Genomic DNA, 21806 nt, shown 5'->3' with positions numbered 1-21806 from the left:
TTCAGGCGTCCCCATTGGATGAACCCCCTTGAAGAGTGTGCTGCCCTGGTCTCACCTGACTCAAGATTCAAATTCCTGGGGGAGTGAGTCTGAATGGCCCAGTCAGGCGCTCACCTCAGTTCACATAAGACTGCGTGCAATGTAGGATTTGTTCCTTAGAGGAAAAGGGAGGTGCTGTGGCCAACAGAAGGGACAAAAACTGCTAAACTAATGGAAACAACAGGTGTCTAGTGTACTTCCAAAATTCTAGTATTTAAAGGTGAGTCGCTGAACCCAAAAAGGTAGACACCCAGTTTTTTGTAACATTTGGTCCTCTAGCCATCATTCCTGCCACTCCCAGGTTGCAGCCACATGATGACAGGCCAGTGTCTTTGGATGAAGACACTGTGTAACCTAGGCAGGTCTGGCCCAGGAGCCAAAGTGGTTCTTCAGGAGCCAAAAGAATCCAGAACAGCTGGAGGAAGGCCACCTACACAGCAGAGCGTCCTGCAGAGTGGTCCCCTGATTGGACCTGGGTGTGTCTAACTGAGCCGGGTCGGCCACGCCTTCTGCTCAGAAAGTTCCATGTACCTGGGGTCCAGCTTCGGCTTTGGATTAGCTGATTGATCAAATCCAGCTTCGATGGCTGATTGTTGGTTCTGGCCATCTTTTTAGCACATGTGGCTGAGGTGCTTGGCAAGGTTGTAATTTTATTTTTTTCCTTCTCATTTCAGTTTCTCCTTGCCTGAAAAATTGGAATACATCGTCACCAAGTATGCTGAGCATTCACACGATAAATGGGCCTGTGACAAGGTAGGGATTATCCTCCAGCTGACATTTGTCAGAGGGAAAAATGGCCCAAGAACATTAGAGAGTCCAATGCTGGAAATCTGCCTGACGTGTCTAAGTGACAGGCTGGCCAGACCGAGAGCATTCATTATTTCTGAGCAGCACTCTCCCAGGGTTGGTGGAGGTCAGAGAAATAGGAGGAAGAAGCTGCAGGTTCTGCTTTCTGTATTTCTCTCAAGAAGACCATCGATTCTGTGAGTGTTCACTTCTTCCTCAACATTGCATTCCCTGGAGTTTGCACCCAAGCACGTGCTCACATGTGTTCGACCTAAATGCTTAATACAGGGTGGGAGACTTTTATTACATTTTCTCTTTGACATTTTTGAAAAAGGGAAAATGAAATTAAAAGCCTTACCCCTGCATTTTGCCAAGAGACTGGATTTTATTCTAAGGGGGGGGAGGGGGGGACACACATCTTCCCATGGCAGGTGGCAGCATAAGTCCCAGACTCTCCCTTATTAATAAGCCTGTCCATCTGGTGTTTAAAATTCCTCACCACATGAGGTCAGCCTGCTTAATGCATATAATTGCTCTGTCAGCCCTTTAATGCTGGCGGGAGAGTGAGAGGAATGTGCCAAAGACGTCCAGGATTCCTGGGGACGGCCAGCTAAGGGTTGGGGCCATTGCTCAGCTGCAGCTTCAGCGTGAAGCCAAGGAGCAAGCCCACAGTGGGGCCACAGAAACCATCTCCATGCCACGTGCCCTGGAGAGGGACACCTTGCACCACTGGCTCAACCTTGGAATGGTCTGGGCTCAGCTTCTATTCTTCCATCGTCCCTGTTGGGGGCCGATGATCACAACAATCATTGTAATTGTAGAATGGGCCAATACCTCATAGTTCGAGAGCAGGGGTTGGCTAAACTATTCTGTAAAAGGCCAGATAGTGGACATTTTAGGCTTTGTGGCCAGAGAGTCTCTATTGCAACTGCTCATCTCTGCCATCACAGCACAGAAGCAGCCACAGATGTTGCATAGATGAAGGCGCATGCCTGGGCCCAGAAAAACTGTGTTTATGGAACAGATGGTCGGCCAGACTTGGCCCAAGGGCTGTAGCTGGCTGACCCTTGCTCTAGAGCATCTGTATTTTCTCAGCACTCGTTGCATATGCCATTGGGCCAGCTTGTAGAAGAGGGAAATGCGGCCCTCCATCAGTCCATGGCCACGGCCCATCCATCACTAAGCCATGTGGATTTATCTCCTTAGTCTCTTCTCAGTGCAAATCCGTCTCTGGCCACACCCCAGGGCTGTAGTCCGAGCTGCCGTCCTCTTTTGCCCAGACGGTTGTGATGATCTCCTAACTAGTGTCCCCTCGAGCATTTTCCCAGCCCGCCCTGCACACTGCAGGCAAGTGACAGCTTCAGTGTGCGGATCCGGTCATATCCTACCACTGTTCTCCATCACAGCCCCTTCTCCTTGCTAACATTCCTTAACAGCTTCTAATTATTTTTAATATAAAGGTCAAAATCTTTAATGTGGCCTGATAGGCACAGCCTAATCTGGCTTCTACTACCATCTCTAGCATCACCTCTCCTTTCACCCTCTGCCCTCTGGCCACATCCCCTTCTTTCTACCCACTGCCCACCACACACACACACACACACACACACACACGCACGCACGCACGCACTGCACACATGCATTCACATGTTCTCACATGTGCCTGAAACCCTCCTCAATCTGAGCCAGGTGCCCATCTGCACTCAGACACATGCACACACCATTCATCAGCTCATCCTGCAAATACCTGTCCACATGTGAATTCCTGGGATGCCTCCTTCCCAGATGTCTCAGACATTAGCCCTCTTGACACTTTGTTCTTTTCCATCCTAGTATTTCCCTTTACATAGTTATACTTACAACGGCTATACATTTATTCCAGTTATTAACTATACATTTACTGGTATAGTATTTGATTACTCTCTCTTCACTAGACTGTAAGCCTCACATTTGCAAGGAAACATATTTGTCCACCAATGCCGAAACCGGTTTGGCTCAGTGGATAGAGCGTCGGCCTGCGGACTCAAGGGTCCCAGGTTCCATTCCGGTCAAGGGCATGTACCTTGGTTGTGGGCACATCCCCAGTACGGGGTGTGCAAGAGGCAGCTGATCGATGTTTCTCTCTCATCGATGTTTCAAACTCTCTATCCCTCTCTCTTCCTCTCTGTAAAAAATCAATAAAATATATATTTTTTAAAAAGAAACATATTTGTCCACCATTGCCAGATGGGCATCAATTATCTAACAAGAAAAAGAATATTTCCCCTGTCCTCAAGAATTCTACAGTCTTACAGAGACCAGACTGGTGGCTGCCAGCAGGGAGGGGAGGTGGGACACTGTGTGAAAGAGGTGAAGGGATTAAGAAATACAAATCAGTAGTTACAAAATAGTCATGGATGTAAAGTAGAGCATTGGGAATATAGTCAATAATATTGCAATAACAATGTGTTATTGCAGGGTACTGGAAACATCAGAGGGACTACTTTGAAAAGTATATAATTGCCTAACCACTATGCTGTACACCTGAAATCAATACAAAATAACACTGACAGTAAACTATAACTGAAAAAACTTTTTAATAAATTAATTAAAAATAAAAGAACCCTACAGTATTGTGGGAGAAACAGAATAAACAGAATAAATCAGCCATGGTGGCACAGGGTGTCCACTGCTGTGATGGACATGAGCACAGCGTTTGCGCACACAGGAGGAGTCCCTAACCCCATCATGGGGGTCCCGGGACACTTCCTCGAGCTGGTGACACCTACAGTAAGTGATAAAGGACAGGTAGTTGTTTGGGCACAGGGCAGCAAGTGTATTGCAAGCTATGGGGGCAGCAGGTACAGATCTAGAGAAGCAAGAGAGAGTGTGGTGGCTTTAGGGAACCCTATTTCAATATGGCAGGACATGGAGTGGGGCAGGAGAAGAATGGTGAGATGAGTCTAGACAGTCAATGAGTTCTTTGCTATAGCATTAAAGGCCAGAAAGTGTTTGCATTTTGCCATGATGGCAGCTGGGAACCAGAAAATTTTAACATCACCGGATGGGGGTGATTTTATAGATCTCATCTAGCAGTGCTGTAGAAAATGGGTCGGAGAGGTGGTGGACTGGAGGCAGGGGTCCTGTGTAAGAAGCTGGTGCAGTAACCCAGGTGATAGCTGGTGGTGGTCTGATCTAAAATCCTGGCAGGAGATGGGAGGGGGGACCATGTGAGAAGATGCAGAGAAAGAGGGGCAACGATTCTCACATTTCTGGCTCAGAAAGTGAGTGTAAGCTGGTGCCATTCCCCGAGGTCGAGGGAACCCCAGAGGAGGAGCCACTTAGAAAAGTAAAATGCAGGTTCTGTGCAGGCATGTTGGAGGAACCTGTGGAAACATGGAAGCAAAGCTTAAGTAGGTTTGGAAATTAGGAGAGACATCTGGGCTGGACATACTGAGTCCTCATATGGACTGTGGGCTTTGATCGGATCACCCGGGGAGAGTGTGCCCTGTGAGAAGGGACAGAACCTTGAGACACATGCACGTTAACAAGTGGGCAGCGGCAGAGACTGAGCAAAAGCAGCCAGGAGTCTTTAAGCTGTGAGGTTACGGAAGCCAGGGACTCGTGCTTGCCTCTGTGCCTACGGTGCCTAGGATAGAGTCTGGCACCTACAGTAGAAGGCATGCAAAACAATGTTTGTTGAGTGACTCTTGAAATTCTTAAACTTCTGTGATTCCCTGCATTGCTCCAGTTTTGCTATGGGGTTGGCGGACAGGGGTGCAGTGGCCAGCGTGTCCCGTCCTCACAGGCCTTTAACCTTGACTTCTGTCCCTGCCTGAGAACCTGGCACACTGCGAGAGCATTGTTCTCGGGTCTTTTGACACCCTTCTGTCTGCTGTGAGCCTGAAACACAAGCGAGTCAGTGGAGGGGACAGCAGCTAAAACAAGAAGAAATGAAGGAGCAGAGTTCAACATTCAGGGGCAGAGAGCCTGGCAGCCTTAATGGATCCATTAGACGTTTTGTGGGGGCAATTTCCAAGCTCTGTCACCCTCCATTATTCCATTCGTTCAGTGAAGATAGAAGCTGGGATGAGGGTCACATAGCGGGGCTCCTTGGGTGCCAAGGATATTGAAGTGAGAACCTTTCTGCAGAGTCAGAGCGGGTGGAAATATGGAATTTCCCTGGACGAGAACGTGAAGACCCATCCACTGATAAGGCCTTTCAAGACCTTGACGGAGAAGGTAAGGAGCGGGCCTCAGGTCACACTGCGGGGCTTCTGGTGTCCTGCCCTGGAGACAGTGTCAGAGGAGGTCCGGGCACATTCACCCTCAGCTCCTTAGAGACTTTCAAACGCAGTCAACTCTTCGGGGACTCACCAGCAGGCACCACCCGGGACACCTGCAGGTCAGCCCCTGGTCTGTTCTTAGGCTCTGAGAGCCCTTTGGAGAGAGAAGCAAGCACAGCTCAGCACTTAGAGGCTGAGCCAAATGCATTTGTAGGCCACTTGCAGCTGAACTAGGAAGGGCTTTTGTTCGATTGTTGAGGCGGGGAGAGGGGCGATGGAAGATAATCAGGGAAGATAATAGGAGTAGAGAAGAGAGTCCCCAAGGACATACGCAGGTCTCTTGGGGTTTTTTTAAACTAAGATATGGGGATCAGCGTACAGGGTTCTCAGTACACGTTAGGCCTGGGGTCACACGTAAAGGGCGGCATGCGTACCTTGTGTGCATATTGACCACCTATGAAGCTTTGAAGAAAATTCTAAATCTCAGAAACTCTGTTTCCCAAGCTCCAAGGAGAGCTTTGGCAGATGCGTTCTGGCGAGTCCCCTCTTAACCAGCTACTAGAATGAAAGAACTAACTCTCTATTCTTGCTCCTCTTTATCGCCAGCCTGTGGGTGATGTCTGGGGGCAGGAGACTGTGAGGTTTTTTATTTCAAAACACCAGAAAGACTGCATGCTTCGGTGGGGTGCCGCGGAGGGATTCTGAGCTAGGGGGAGGACCCTGGAACCAGTTAGCACCCCCTCCATCATGGGACCCACTTCCACGGGGAGACAGGCCAGGCAGAGTGCTGGGCGTGCCTGCAAAGCTCTCCGGCTCCAATTTTCTTCCAGGAGAAGGAAATCTATCGCTGGCCAGCCAGAGAGTCCCTGAAAACCATGCTGGCTGTGGGCTGGACTGTGGAGAGGACCAAAGAAGCAGAAGCCCTAGTTCAACAACGGGAAAACGAGAAGCTTCGAAGCGTGTCCCAGGCCAGCCAGGTATGACGGACACCACTGGGCCCGCCTTGGTAAGCCCTCCTGGAGGGTTCCCAGGCCAGGACCACCCATAGGGAGCCCTGGGGGGTCTCTGGGATCCATCTCTGGCGGCTGATGGGATGCTGGTGAGAATAAGGAGAACAACCCCTGTCATTCTGCCTGTGCTTCCCCTAGGGCAACAGCTACAGCCCCGCCCCGCTGGACCTCTGCAACGTGGCGCTCTCCAGGGAGCTGCAGGTCAGTGTCCCTGCCTCCAGGACAGCGCAGCTTGCTTCCTAAAGCCCCCAAGTGCAGAATATATTGCTCTCCCAAGAGGTTGTTGTGTTTTAAAGAATAAGAAGAAGGGGGAAATGCCTAGAACATCTCACCACTAAAATATAAACCTTGAAAGGGGGCACATTGGGCAGAGGCCACAGGGAAGGGCTCAGCAGAAGTAAGCAACCATCTAAGAAGGTGAGGCTTTGTACTTCGACCAGGGACATCCTAACAGGTAATCACTCAACAAAAGGAAGAACAAACAAATTACTGTTTCAAAACCCACAATAGAATTGATAATAGCTAGGCAAAAATCTGTGCCAAGACCCCTGGGTGGGGGTGTTTTCCCAGTCCCAGTAGGTCCCCCCAACCATGAGGACACTTGCATATCCCATAGCAGATTCACTTGAGTTCCCAGAAGGTGCAGACAGGCAATCGAGTAGGACTTAGGCATGTATACCAAGAAGATGAAATTAAGGGCCTTAAGCTGCCTCCTCCCAGTCCTGCCCTCCTGCACACACTGCCAGGCGTGACCGGCCCCAGCCAGGGGCCATTGCTCCCTCAGACTAACCCTTTGGCTTTAGAGAAAGTTTTTTCCAAAGTGCACATTCGAGGTCACTGTTTCATGAACCTTATAGAAAGAATTCTATCTGGGAAATCTAATTTGCAGTAGTCTTCCCCAAGACATGACTATTTTTAGTTTGCTAAGCTAAAGGCTTTCAGGGATTCTAGACTTTTCCTTCACCCGCACTTCCAGCTCTCAAATCTCAGGTCCTAGGACAGATCAAGTGCCACCAAAATGCACTTCCAAATGGAAATGTGTGTCTCTCGTGAATGCATCAAACCACCAGGATAATAAGTTATAAGGAAAAGGCAGAATCCGGAACTGTTTTCTGTTGTATGGGAAAATATAAAGCTGATGAGGTGCCGAAGCACAGACTAATGTGCCATTAGCATTTGGTAGAGCTCTGCCCCCCAGGCTGCCTGAAAAGCCTGGCAGGCATGAGCCCGTTTTCTTGCTTTCTCTCTGACGGTCCTCTGTCTGGTGGGACACAGGGGATGGTGGAGGTTATAGCTGAGAACTATCACAACATCTGGGCCAAGAAGAAGAAGCTGGAGCTGGAGAGCAAAGGTGAGCCTGGTTCCCAACCTCCCCCGAAGGTGAGCTGGGGCAGGTGTGCTTCCCCAGAAGTGCAAAGGAAGAGCCAAATATGTTGTCATCTCTCACTTTAACAACCCAGGTGGTGGCAGTCACCCTCTTTTGGTTCCATATGACACCTTGACTGCCAAGGAGAAGTCTAGGGATCGAGAGAAAGCACAGGACCTGTTTAAATTCCTCCAAGTGAATGGCATCGTGGTTTCTAGGTAAGTCATCTTCCAGGTGATGTTAGCGTGGCTGGGCGGGCTTGGAGGTGTGGTCTCCCTCTCCGGGTATTTAATCACCTGCCTACAGAATGGGTCAGAGCAAGGATAGTGGGTGTCTTTTGAAAAAAGAAAACAATTTTATTTTGTAGGATGAAGCCCTCTTTCCTGATATAAACAGGACCAATCAATATTAATTTTAAAAATCAGTTACAGAACAATATAAACTAACAAGCAAAACAGAATCAGGCTCATATACACAAAGAACAGACTGAAAGTGGCCAGAGGAGAGGGGGTTGGGGAACTGGGTGAAAAGGGTGAAGGGACTGAGAAGTACAAATTGTTAGTTACAAAATAGTTACGGGGACCTAAAGTGCAGCATAGGGGATGTAGTCAATGATCCTATCTAATAAATAGGGAATATGCTAATTGACCATCACACCCTCACAAGATGGCAGTGCCCACAGCCAATAAAGAAGTAATATGTTAATTGACTGCCATGCCCTCACAAGATGGCGGGGCCCACAGCCACAAGATGGTGATGCCCAGTCCCCTCAGCCCTGCCTCATCCAGCCTCAGATCCCCAGTCCCCTCAGCCCTGCTTCATCCAGCCGGAGTCCCCCAGTCCCCTCAGCCCCACCTCACCCAGTCCCCGCAGCATCCAGCCTCAGTCCCCCAGTCCCCTCAGCCCTGCAGGGAAAGGCAGTTGGGGGTGATCATGCTGGCAGGGGAGCAGTTAGGCATCAATCAGGCCAGCAGGGGAGCTATTAGGGGGCTATCAGGCTGGCAGGCAGAGTGGTTAGGGGCAATCAGGCAGGCAGGCAAGTGAGTGGTTAGGAGCCAGCAGTCCCAGATTGTGAGAGGGATGTCCGAGGGGTCCCAGATTGGAGAGGGTGCAGGCTGGGCTGAGGGACACCCCTGCCCCCCCCCCCCCCGTGCACAAATTTCATGCACCGGGCCTCTAGTATTGGAATAACTATCTATGCGGCCAGGTGGGTAATGGAAATATCAGGAGGAACACTTTGTATATGACTCTCTAAGCACTATGTGATACATCTGAAACAAATGCAAAATAATATTGAATGTAAATAGTAATGGAAAAATATTTTAATAAAATAGAAAAAAATTCATTTACAGCAGAGTCATGACAAATTATACATATACACCATAAACATTTCATTGTAACTTAAAACATGTAAATATGCAGTCATTTACAAGTCTTGGGCCCTAGGCCAGGTCTTTCTGCGTATGCTTCCCCATTGATTGCGGTAATAAACCACATCCATTGTGCATCCTCAGAGCTCTGCAATCATAGCTTTTCTTTAAAGCAGCGAGACTTAAGGCACATGCTAAACAATGGAAGTTCAGTATTCTTCTAGGTGTTTTGGTTTTGTTTTTTATTTCCTCCCCTATCTTTTACAGTTTTCTCACCCATACCTACTTTAAAATCTATGTATTTAGCCCTGGCTGGGTGGCTCAGTTGGTTAGAGTATCATCCTGTACACCAAAAGGTTGTGGGTTCTATCCTTGGTCAGGGTGCATATGGGAGGCAACCAATCAGTGTCTCTCTCTCTCTTTCTCTCTCTCTCTGTCTCTCTCTCCTTCTCTTCCTATCTTTTTTCTTCTCCCTGCCTTTTCCTCTCTCTCTCTCTCTCTCTCTCTCTCTCTCTCTCTCTCAAATCAAAAAGCAGATCCTCAGGTGAGGATTAAAAAATATATACATACACATATGTATTTGATTGCAATTGCAGGTCTTTGCAAAATATGCAACTTAGTTCTCATAGAATCAACAGTTCTCTTGACACTTTTATTTTGTTGTTTTATATACTATTTAATTAAGTTACATAACAATAATAGTAAGCATCAGTGATGTTTTATCTCAAACTTAGGTTTGTCAGAATTATCTAGGTGAATGTTTTATATGAGAATGGTCTTGGCTGCTTACATCTTAAAAGTAGAACCTGTTTTCCCGCTGGTCAAAGGCCAGTGGTGGCTGCGCTGCATGGGGACCTGTGTGCTGAGCACTTTGTGGAGTGAAAAGCAAGCCAGTGTTCCTATCTGATAGAGCCATTCCTCCTAAAAGAAATGTTTGCTGAGCCACCTGCTGTTTCTTTTCGTTTCCTACAGAATTTTGCTACTGAATAGCAGAAAACCAACTAAAAGCCTATACAAATATTTCGGTTATATCTCACATAAAAAAATAACTAAACGTATTTGCCATATTGTCGAGCAGAAAAGGTCAGGCCACGGGAGACAGCCTCCAGGGAGGCATGTGAGAAAGGCTCCCATCGTCATTTTAATCCTGATCTTAACACCAAGAATGCGTACTGTGATTTGCTGATAAATCACTTGCTCACAGAAATGAAAAGTTCCTCTTTACTATAACCAACAAGAAAATCAAGGAAATAGAAGGGAAAAGAAGAAAGATAATTGAATTGGGGAAACATGTTCTAGTGGCCATTTACCATGGGCCAGAGCCTGTGGTGGGCACTTGGACATATAGATGAGGAAGCGAGGTCCCTGACACCACCGAGAACTCCCGGTTTCTGCTACTCACAGCTCAGACCTGCTCCAACCTCAGCTTCCCCTCCCTCAGTGGCAGTCCCTTCTTCTGGTGCTCAAGCCAGAAACCTTGGCTCTTCTCTTTTTCTTCCAACCCACGTCCAATCCTTCAGGAAATTCTGATGGTTCTACCTGTAAGATACCCAATATCTGATCACTTCTCACCACCTCCATGCTGTCATCATGATTGCTAAAAGAGCCTCCTACCTGGGCTCCCTGTTTCAACCCTTGTCCCCACAGTCAACTTCAAACCTAGCAACTAGAGTAACTCTGTTACAGTGTAAGTCATATCATGTCATTCCTCTATTCAAAGCTTTCAATAGCCTCCCATCTCGGAGCAAAAGCAAAATTCAAAGTATGGCACACAGGGCCCTAATGATTTAGTTCCCTGCCCACCTACACCCTCCTGATTGCCTGATCACTTCTATGCCATCCACACTGGCCTCTGCCATATGCCTTCAACTCAGCATGCATGCTCCCACTTCAGGACCTTTGCATCTCCGCTCCCTAAGATGCAAAGATCTTTCCCCAGATGTCCATAAGCACATTCTCTCACCTCCCTCAAGCCTTTACTCCGATATCCTGCACCCCATGAGAGCAGCACTGATTATTCTGTTTAAAACTGCAATCCGCTCTCCCGCACTTCTGACACTCTGGGGCGCCTTCATCCTGCTTTAATTTTTATTTTTTTTTCCACAAGACTTATAAACTTCAAGCATTCCATATAATTTATATCTTGTTTTCTATATTTTTGTCTATCTAAAGCTAGCATGTAAGTTCCAGGAGGGCAAGGGTTCTTGCTTGCTTCTCTGACTTATTCTCAGCTCACTATCTGTTGAATAAATTATAAAGATATTTTTGAAAAAATCTTTTCAGAAATTATTGTAGTATAGGTGTACCTGGAACTGCTCAGAGAGGCAGTTCCAGGTACAAAGGGAAATTAGTCAAATGAGTCGAGTCACTGAGCCAGAATAAGGATTCGCATTTGGAAAATGAAGTCAATGCAGGTAGGATTGCTGATGCACCAAAGTCACGTAGTTATCTCTGTTGCTTCCCGGGGTTTACCCGCTTCCAACCTTAGAGGTATGAAGGATATGGAGCTGGATGCCTCCTCCATGGAAAAGAGGTTTGCCTATAAATTTTTGAAGAAGATCCTGAAATATGTTGATTCTGCTCAAGAGTTTATTGCCCATTTGGGTAAGTATCTTTGCAATATGTCACAAACATGTATGCTCCTCATAATATCTCATAATATCAAAGAATTTGATATTTCGTTATCCAGGAATGAGGCCCTCATACCGTAGCTGTTCAGGATTCATTTAGGCATATGGTTCTGGGGAGGAAACAGTGGCAGAGATCCCTCCCCCACTCCACCTAACTTTAAAAAATCAGTTTCATGCTGGTTTCCACATGCTGGGTTTGATTGAACTACTTGTCATTTTTTTCATATAACTTGTCCTATTTTAACTTTCCCTTTGTTTTGCTTTGAGACCATGGGCATATGACCTACCCTCTCTGAAGCTCCTTTCTCATCAATAACGTGGAGAAAGAGAAAATAATTATTTTTAATTTTTTAAAAAAATGAGTGGAGAAAAGGATAGTGCAACAGCTTAGACAATGGACACAGGAAGTAACTAACCAGCACAACTGTGAAGTCCTTTGTAAAATAAAAGATACTTTGTCAAATGGCCTGTTCGTGGCCTTGAGAAGAGCTTCTCTGTTTCTAAAACGCTGTGACTGGTTCTGGTTTTTTAACTCTGACCAACTTTGTGTCACTTGTGTCTTTGTAGAAGCCATTGTCATCAGTGGGAAAACTGAAAGGTCTCCCCATGACCAGGAGATCAAATTCTTTGCCAAAGTAAGTGCCTCTCTGTGCTTACCCAGTTACTTTCTTCTTAGGATCCATACAGTTTAGGGTACAAGTTAAGCCGACCCCACAAAGATACCCAAAACTCCAATGGCTTCGATGAGACAGACATTTCTCATGTTTCTCTCCTGTGGAACATTCCCGAGGCAGGAAGGTGGTCCGAGGAGGCAGGCAGCCCGCTCTGCTCCACGCATCACCCAGGGTCTCAGGCTCTTCTCTGATGCTCCACCGTGTCCTATGGTGTGGTCTGTGTCCGTGTGGTCCTAACCGGCTCACCTGTCCCACACCTGTGGGAAAAGGGGAAGGGAGAGGGGCGGGCAAGCTACTACTTTTTTAAAAGCTCTATCCCAATAGCTAGAACTTAGTCACTTTAGCCTCACCTAGCTAGAAGGGAGACTGGATAGTGCATTCTCCAGTTTGGTGACCTTGTGCCCAGCTGAAACACGGGGGTTTCTATTGCTAAGAGAATATGGAGGGATGGATCTGGGTGCCAGTAAGCAGTCTCTGCCAGACAGCCCCATTCAGAGGACTGACTGCATGGGCGGCCTTGGGTCAGCCGTGTTCTGAGAAGCAGTGATAGAATGTGCCAGGCTAGTATTGCTGGACCAGGTACCTGTTGGATGCCATGCCCAGGAAGTCATGTCTCATTGCAGGTGACCCACAGGACACCCCTGACAATGTTGACTTGGGTCTGTGCTCATTGGTGGCCTTATCCTTTCATACACACCAGGACCTCTGGGTTCAAGCATAGAAGAGGAAAATGTGTTAGAAGGCCACCGGTCAGAGGCCTTTGCTCACTGAGCATGAACTTTGTCAAAGGAACCACAGGAAGGGCCTTGGCTGGCTTCCTAAAAGTTAACTTCTGGTGTGTTTTCCAGGTGCTCCTCCCGCTGGTTGACCAGTACTTCACCAATCACCGCCTCTACTTCCTGTCATCCCCACTGAAGCCCCTTAGCAGTAGCGGGTATGCCTCCCATAAGGAGAAAGAAATGGTGGCCAGGTGAGTCTACGCAAGAAAAAGAAGGTCCTGGTGCTGATGTGGTTTATATAAACCTCCAGATTCCTGGAGACTCAATGAGTCTTTTGGAGAAATGAACTGTATCCTGATGATTGGTGGCCCAGAGGTTTTAGTTATCACCTGTTTTTTAAAGTAATTTTATTCATATCTATGTACTAGAGGCCTGATGCACGAAATTCATGCAAGGGCCTTGGCCTTCACAGCCCCGGCTGCCTCAGCCCTCACAGCCCCAGCTGCGTCTGGAAAGTCATCTGGACAGTCGGTCCGCTGTTTGGCTGTTCGGCCGTTCGGTCAATTTGCATATTACACTTTTATTATTATAGATTATTATATTATATATAGAAAAGTGCACTGTTTGGGGATTTTAGTAGGGCTAAGGGAAAATTTATATATCAGGTTAACTTCTATTCTGAAATAACATTTAGAAAAAGGTGAAGGTAATTCTCAAGCTTAAGAAAAGCAAACACACAACATTGAGAAGCAGATTAATGCTGTGTTCAATCCCATTCTTATCAGGCTTTTTAAGCTTAAAATTTAGGAACAGAATCATATCTTACAAATTCTGGTGTGGACAATCTGAGATTTACAATCTAGAGCAACATAAATCAAGTTAAATTCTTAGTAGGGAAACATTTTTCATCAAAAGCACCAGCCCTTGCCCAGCCAGCAAGACTCAGTGGTTGAGCATCCACCTATGAACCAAGAGGTCACGGTTCAATTCCCAGGTTGCAGGTTAGATACCCAGTGTGGGTCATGCAGGAGGCAGCCAATCAATGATTCTCTCTCATCACTGATGTTTCTATCTCTCTCCCTCTCCCTTCCTCTCTTAAATCAATAAAAATGTTTATTTGTTCGTTTGTTTTTTTTAAAAAAAAGCACTAGCCCCTTTACATTTTACGGGGCATATGCCTCAGCAGAGAAGAACAAAAGGGATGCTTCATGATCAGTCTCAGAGATGGACTCCACCATGCCTCAGGTTCTCTCTGTGTTTGATTTATGAATGACAAAGGAGAGTTACACTTATAAATGACAAAGAGTTAACCCTTTGCACTTGCTTTTTTCTCGATTCCTTTATTCTAATGCTAACCGTGTCGAGTCACACTCAACATCTGAGTGCAAAAGGTTAAAGACTATAACGAAAGCAGATAATCAAATCCTTCCCTAGCATCCACTGATGGTGAACAGTGTACATAATCCTATCTAATAAAGAGGGAATATGCAAATTGACTGTCATGCCATAACAAAAATGGCTGCGCCCACAGCAGAGGCCGAGTTCCCGTAACGAGCCTTAATGAGCAATCAGCAGGGACCCCCCCCTCCCCCCCGATGAAGCTTGACAGGAGACCTCAAGCTGCACCCCTGCCCTGGCACCAGGCTGGGGGACCTCAGGCTGCACCCCCCGCCCCAGTGCCGGGCCAGGCGATATGAGGCCGCGCCCCCCCCCACCCAGTGGGGCTTGATGGGGCTGGGGCCAGCTGGGTCTGGATCTAGCCCAATGGTGGTGGGGCCAGCCAGGTCTGCATCTCATGTGATTTTGAGGTGCACATGGGTGGGCGGCGATTTGACTCTGGTTTCCGTGGTGCGCCCCAGACTCTGACAGGAGGAAGATTTTCATATACGTTTTACTAATTTTCTTTTATCTCTGACACTTCTATTATAGAGAAAGGGCAAATAGCAATATTAAAATATTTCCTCTAATTAATCCCCTTTTAATGTGCATGAATTTCGTGCACCAGGTCATTAGTACTAAATAAAGACCCAGCTGTTAGGTATCAGCATCTTTGGGAAGATATTCAGCATTAGGATTTAGGTAGCATTTATTAAACACACATGGCTAAGCAGTGAGCTTAATTTTTCATAGGAAGAGTGTGCCCACTTGGGTATCATTATCCCAGTGCTTTACATTCTAAGAACACTGTGTATTATAATCTGCACTTTGCAGGTGAGGAAACTGAGGTTTGGTCAGGTTGAGGCAGTGCCTAAAGCAACAGTGAGTAAGCTAGGGCAGGAATGAAGGCCCAGTCCTCTGTCCGGACCGAGTGTCATTTTCCCTGCACTGCCATTACTTAACCTCACTTGCTAAGAGAGGAGGAACTCGTGCTATCAAAATGGGATACCCTTGTAATCTACTGCTGGCCAGCGATTTCTAAATATTTTCAGGATGCACCCAGTGTATTTTGCAAGAAGTTAGGAAATTGAGGAGCAAAAATGAGATACTCAGGTACATCAACAGAGGGCAGGTGTGTCTGTTTTCTTCTATTTTTTTTAGGTTATTAATTCATGGAAATGTAACATTTGTTCAGCCAGGCACCATTTGTCACGGCTGGCATACAACCTGGAGCTGATCAGCCTTGCAAATAGCTCTCAGACCCGGCAGCGCCTGCCGCCCTCCACGTAGGCAGTGGTGCGCACTGCACCTGCTCACGTTTCCAGACCCCTGCTGTTGGCATCCTTCGCCCCTGCCCCACCTCTTTTGCACCGAATGCTATTCACCAGGTTTTCCAGGTTCTCTCCTGGGTCCCTTTAATTTATCACCTTCAAATTCAGAGGGGACCTAGGCCTCTCACGACTCTGGGCTAAGGACAATGCTGCTGCTTAAATCATGGGCCCCTTAGGGGACAAGGAGGAGCCTGTGGAAGTTTTGGACCCTGGCCTTGCTGGCCTGAGAAAGCACATCTCACAGCAAGAGGAGCCATGTTAGCATTAGGATCAAACAACAAACCATCTGCTTTAGCTAGAAAGGTGTTATTTTGTATTTATACAGAGCATGTGTTTATTTCACCAGAAATAAGAAAGCCCCTAATACTAAAAGCTAAGGGCAGTGTGACTACTCTGTACTTACAGATGAGAAAACTGACACACTGACCACCATTAAGTGGCTTCACCCACAGCCCAGCTGGTCAGGACAGAACCACAGAACTCCCATTCCTCCTGACGGCCCCCTTCCCTCAACTCTGTGAGTTATCAGATACCAGATACAAAGCTAAAAAGCTAAAAAAAAAAAAAAAAAAAAACACCAGGAGAAGAGATAAAAAGAAGCAGTCCAGATTTCATTTCACACTAGCTGGATGCCAAGTTTCTATGAACTCATTCTGAGTCCTCTTAAGCTCTAGGCTGGGGGTTCCAACTTATTTCCACTGCAGAAATAATGACTAACCATGAGGGACTTAGGTGGTGATTTCTAGGGGACATCCCTCAAAGGCCCAGGGTGTTCACTGGAAACCACTGTAAGGTGAGCAAGTCTTCATCCCCACCCGACTCGGGAAGTATTTCTTCTCCGTTTGAGCTGTCCTCTGAAAGACTTCCACCCTGGGTGGGGCATGGAGCCCGTGACAAGCTGTGAATGAAACCAGCTCAGCCTCACCTTGGAGTACCAAGTGTTTTTATTCAGCCTTCCCTCTTTCTGTTCCCCTGGGAAGGGCTACTTTCTGAAAGGGTCGCCAGGTTGTCTAGTTGTGCTAGTGTCAGGTAGAATTCAGAGGCATCTCCTCCTACGAGCACAGACAACACAGGTCAAATGACAGCCAGGGTCCATCAGGGCCCATCGGCAGTGTGCTCAGAAACATCCATGGGCTCTTTTCCAGCTACCCAAGGCCCTCTATTAGGCACTGTGGAAAGTAAAACAGTAGACACAACTGGACCTCCAGGGCTTCCACGGCAGACAATATGGCCGGAAAGCAAGGATTAGGGACAGAAAGCACAAAAGCAGAGCAGATGGGCGTTCCTGGCCTCCAAGGACCCAGCTAGGGCAGCAACCCAGACAGGCCCATTGATGAGTGGTAAACGACAAAGAAAAGCAATTTCTTGCGTTTGGTGCTCCACACAGTATTGCTCATACCTGAACCATTCACATTCTTCCAGCGCCACCTTCCCGCCCATCTCCCAGCAAAGGGCTCACACCCCAGTGAAGGCTGCAGAATAGTTTGCCATCTATTGCAACAATGGAAAAATTATGTCTCTGTCCAGAACCCTTGTTTATCCCTGAATGTCATACAAATGAACATCATAGTACTCTATAGCAAGGGGTGGTTTGCAACAACCGGCTCACTGCAGAACACTGAAACTGTTCCAGAAGGCTTGTCCTCTGTAAGGTTGGAGCTGCCTGCGAGGTGCCTTTCGTGACTCTCCAACAAGACCACGAGAACCACGTGCTTTCCAGGTGTGGTCCAGAGGCTTGTTTGAGGAGAACGCAGTGCATCTTGCTAGAGTGCCATTCAGTGCTCTCTGTGTTACAGCATGGGGGGCAGAGGGAGGGACGAATTAATCCTTGAATCTCTGTGCGTCTCCGACTCATGCTCTCTTCTGCTTCAGCCTGTTCTGCAAACTTGCTGCTCTTGTTCGGCACAGGATTTCCCTCTTCGGTGAGTGAGACAGGTATTGCTAAAGGGTGCAATTCTTCTTGTAATTATCCTGAACTCACATTTTGGCTTTATTTGTGGCTCCTGCGGACAACCTGAGCCTGGGGACCAAGGTGTCGCCTTAATTTGCGATAGAAAATTAGTCTGAAGTATGATAAATGACCTCTCTATCCCTTGAACAGTTCAGATTTTCCACACCAATGAGTGTTTTAAGCTCTGCCTTCAACATCCATCCTAAAGCAATATGTCAGGCCAGCGATAAACGCATCATTCCTGCCCATAGGCCTGGCATGCTGTGTGTCGGTGGTTAATTACGCTGGGCTGTGGTTTGTGTGTATTGAGAAGGTTGTTTGAAAGATGGGTTGAATGGTTCAGGAAGTCACGGTGATATTTTTTATTTTAGGGAGCGATTCTACTACAATGGTGAGCTGCCTTCACATCTTAGCTCAGACACTGGACACAAGGTAAGTCTGCCCAGCTTTTCCAAACGTTTCTCAAGACTCCCTCTCTAACCCTCTCCTCTCACGCATGATTGTCCTGACAAGAAGACATGTCACTGCTCTGCAGGAACTGGTGGGGGCGGGGTGGGGGACACAGGGAAAGATGATTCCCACCCTGGCGTTAGCACTCTCATTTCTCAGTTCACGTGGCAGAGGGCTACCACTGTGGTGTGTGCTGAACACTAAAAGCTGAGCATCTGGCCATTCTTGACTTCTCTTCCTGCGAAGTTCATCTTTGAGAAGACAAAATAGATCATGTGGCACAGTGCCGTGCCACTCTGTACCTAATTCTCCACAAAAAAGCAAGCGCTGCTGATGGGTGGCCAGGCCTAAGCGTCCTGGGGCGGGCAGCCACGGCACTCCGCAGCCGGAATGGCCCAGGGAGGAAATGCAGGATTGCAGACAGAGTTTGAGCCCATGGCCTGAGGGTCTGGTAGGAATGATGGCTGAACAGGAAAGAAGTCTTAAAAATACATGTAGTCGGATAACATAAATATTTTATATTTGATGAGATAAAAAGGAGAGAAGCCGTGAAAAGGACTGGCAGGAGCTTTCATTAGCACACTTGTGTGGAGCTCTTGTCAAAGACATGCACCCCGATGCAGCGGAGAGGCGCCAGCCTCGGAGTGGCCAGAAGAAAATCCACCACACACTAAGGATGGTTACAAAAAAAAAAAAAATCTCAGGGGTTTTTTAGGTTTTTGAGAGAAACAACTACATCGAGATATTAGGACAACACAATGTTTGCAAGATCAGACCAAAGCCTCCCAGGGGACTGAAATCCCTTGCAGGTGGGATGAGTGAGGGAACTTTTCTCCCAGAAACGTGGAAGGCCTTGAGAGAGGGAGTCCACTTTTTAAAAAACGCAGGTCGGTGTGATCATCATTCCTGAGAAAACTGCAACTGGAAAGTCAGGAGGAGGATAGAAAGCTCATGACTACGTACAGGATAGGATCAAGCCTCGCTGACTTTATGTCCTTGTTTTTACTTTTCTGGTTAGTTGGGTGATCATAAAAGCATAGATAAAAAGCAGCTGTGCTTGTAGCAAGCCTGTCATCATCTCATGAATAAGATGTAGACATGTGGAAAATAATAGATGATTTGTAGGCTTTGTTCCAATTCTAAGTTTTATAAAATGGTTTTTGAAGGAGGGCCGCAGATATCCATAGCTAATCTCCATGCCCACGTGCTTTTGAAGTGAATTAAGTTGTCTGTTTTAAAAGGGCTGGCTGTCCCTTTTCCTTCCCTCCTCCAAGTGAGGACACCCTGCAAGCTGTAGAAATCCACGCACCACTGGGCTTATTTCTTTGTTCTCTCTCAGCTCCAGCATCCTAGGAGAGCGAATATTTCTCGCTAGGCCTTATCAAAGTTGCTTATCCCACAGTGAGCTGCAAAAAAAAAACTCCCCTCACTGTCCTTTTAATTAGATTTTTGCAGAAGTAGGTAGCCTGCTGTGACAGATACAGACACCAAGTGACCAATATCAGTTTCATTCTGAATCATCCTCTGTGTTTCCAGAGAGTTGAACACAAATTCCCTCAAACTGAGCACACCGTCCAGTGCTAGCCTTACTTTAGGGACTGTGTGGTCCAGGTTCCTCCAGGCCGCTAACTACCCTCTCCATCTCTCCTGACCCGGTGTCATCGGGTGACTGGGGAGTCCAATGTCTGCCCAGTTTGCACTGCCGGTCACCAGTTTCAGGAAGAAGGTTGGCCAAAGCTTCGGGTAATGCTTCTGGTTTTGAACGTTGTTTGCCTACAGGACTGTCATGAAGTCAGGCTCAGAGCTGGTGAAGGCTGGGTTACGCGCATTCTTTGAAAATGCTGCGGAAGACTTAGAGAAGACTTCAGAAAACCTGAAGCTCGGGAAGTTCACCCATTCCAGAACGCAGATTAAAGGCGTCTCTCAAAATATTAACTACACCACGGTGGCTCTGCTCCCCATCCTCACGTCCATCTTTGAGCACGTGGCTCAGCACCAATTCGGGGTGGATTTACTCTGTGAGTCAGATGCCGTGGATTCACATGCACATGGCCACAGACAGGAAGTGTGTGTGAGTGTGTGTGTGTGTGTGTGTGTGTGTGTGTGTGTGTGTGGCTCAGTCTCTGAGGTTGACCTTGAGGGAGGAGTAGAGAGAGAATCATTCCACACGTTTTCTTTTTATATTTAAAAATTAATTAGTAAACTCTTGGAAGAGAAGAAATCCCCAAATTTGAGTATATAGTATTTCATTTTTTCCTACTATTATTCAGGACCAAAATTTTTCACCCACTGGTTTAGCTCCCAGCTTTTTGTTCCTACTTAATTTGAACAGGTTATCTGAATAATCCAGCAGGATTGCTCCCAGGGCTTTTCAGACACCACTTTTCCTCTTAAGAAGCCCTAATTTATTCATTGAATACCAGGAGCAAAGGAAAGCTGCTACCATTTCCTTATCTGGGGCTTCAGAAGACCATAGTCGATTGGTTTTACTTTAGTTTGCATTCAGAATCATGTACAGAACTCTCCTGCAAATATTCTGCCACCAAGCTTCAGTCTCACGCTTTAAATGCTAGCACATGATTTAATTTAATTTAACCAGTTGTCAGTAGCTAAAGCTGGGTCTTCCATATTCCTGAACAACTGAAAGTCAGTATTTCCGTGGGGTTGGGGGGGCGTGGCGTGGGAACATCTCAGCCCATTATTTCCTGTCATGAAGTAACTCACCTCCGTGTTAAAAAATAAAAAATTGAATTAGTTCTCACTGTGGTAAGTTAGTCCCAGCCATGTGATGAGTTGCAGACATTACCAGGGAAATGTAGCCTGCAGATAAACTTGTGAGTTCCCAGGTGGAACATGCCCTTCCCTTAGGAAACGTGGCAAAATCACAATCTGATTAAATTGCCTTTTGAAAAACTTCCCTCAGAGAACTTGGGACAGGTGAAAATGAGAAATTTGCTCTACTCGCAAGAGGTAGAGACATTGTATATACCTTCCTAGGAAATGAATAAAAGGCACATTAAAACTTCAGATTTCTTGCATTCTTCCTTTCAAAGCAAGGAAATATGTTCCTCGGGCTAAAATTTGACTACGGTGTCTCCTCCTACTCAGAGAAAGAAAAAAATCCCATCTGGAAGGACCCGGTGGTCTAATGATTCCTTGTGATCCCCAACCTGAGCCCCACAGAGGAACTGGGATGGCTCAGGGGAGGAGAGTCTTCTATCAATATTTCCTCTCCCAGTTCAGCAACTAGAACCTGGGTAGAAAGAGGCTATAGGGCTGGAGGGTGGTAGGAGGAGGGAGAGAAAGGAAAAGACCTCTCTGGCTCTCGGGTGATGCCAACGCGTTTTTCTGTTGGTAGACCCTCTCCATGTGTGCGGGAGGTGGCGAGCTGTGATGGTGCAAGGCAGTGACGCTCTTTTCGTTCTTTCCAGTGGGTGACGTGCAGATTTCCTGCTACCACATCCTGTGCAGCCTCTACTCCCTTGGAACAGGAAAGAACATCTATGTGGAAAGGTAATGAGTGAACACAGGAGGCTAACACGTTCAGGCTCAGAAAAACATTACTTAACGATAGCATCTTTTCAGTCCAGCAAAATCAAAATGCTCGCTGAAATGGGATGGTGAATTTGAGCCTAGGTTATGCAATATTTATGGCAATGTTAAGAAGTGGAATGATGCTTTTAAACTTAGGACTTTTGTGGAGATAGCTGGCGAAGGAGCAATAGAGCCAAGCTAAAAATCATGTGCTAGTGACCAAAAAATGTCACAGAAATGCCCATTGCTTCATAATCACAGCTTCCAAATCGCTTCCAGGACTCCTGTGGTTAAAGCTGGCTGA

At 46.9% G+C, this 21806-nt stretch overlaps 1 protein-coding gene across 3 annotated transcripts in view; it reads left to right on the top strand.

Annotated features, from left to right (window-relative positions):
• RYR3 (ryanodine receptor 3) overlaps window positions 1-21806 on the top strand; it is a gene marked incomplete at its 5' end in the record, with an annotated part of 535717 nt that overhangs the window by 437023 nt on the left and 76888 nt on the right. For all 3 annotated transcript variants that reach the window (XM_079768748.1, XM_079768746.1, XM_079768747.1), the window contains 13 exons: window positions 714-792; window positions 4957-5046; window positions 5921-6067; window positions 6239-6301; window positions 7376-7451; window positions 7561-7684; window positions 11325-11440; window positions 12034-12101; window positions 12989-13110; window positions 17440-17489; window positions 17890-17950; window positions 19748-19986; window positions 21400-21481. In XM_079768748.1, the coding sequence (XP_079624874.1) occupies window positions 714-792; window positions 4957-5046; window positions 5921-6067; window positions 6239-6301; window positions 7376-7451; window positions 7561-7684; window positions 11325-11440; window positions 12034-12101; window positions 12989-13110; window positions 17440-17489; window positions 17890-17950; window positions 19748-19986; window positions 21400-21481 (1317 nt within the window). The remainder of the gene's footprint in view (window positions 1-713; window positions 793-4956; window positions 5047-5920; window positions 6068-6238; window positions 6302-7375; window positions 7452-7560; window positions 7685-11324; window positions 11441-12033; window positions 12102-12988; window positions 13111-17439; window positions 17490-17889; window positions 17951-19747; window positions 19987-21399; window positions 21482-21806) is intronic.

The sequence above is a fragment of the Cnephaeus nilssonii genome (genome assembly GCF_951640355.1).
Source record: "Cnephaeus nilssonii genome assembly, chromosome: 4".
Lineage (NCBI taxonomy): Eukaryota > Metazoa > Chordata > Mammalia > Chiroptera > Vespertilionidae > Cnephaeus > Cnephaeus nilssonii.
This window is presented reverse-complemented; position numbering and strand designations above follow the sequence as displayed.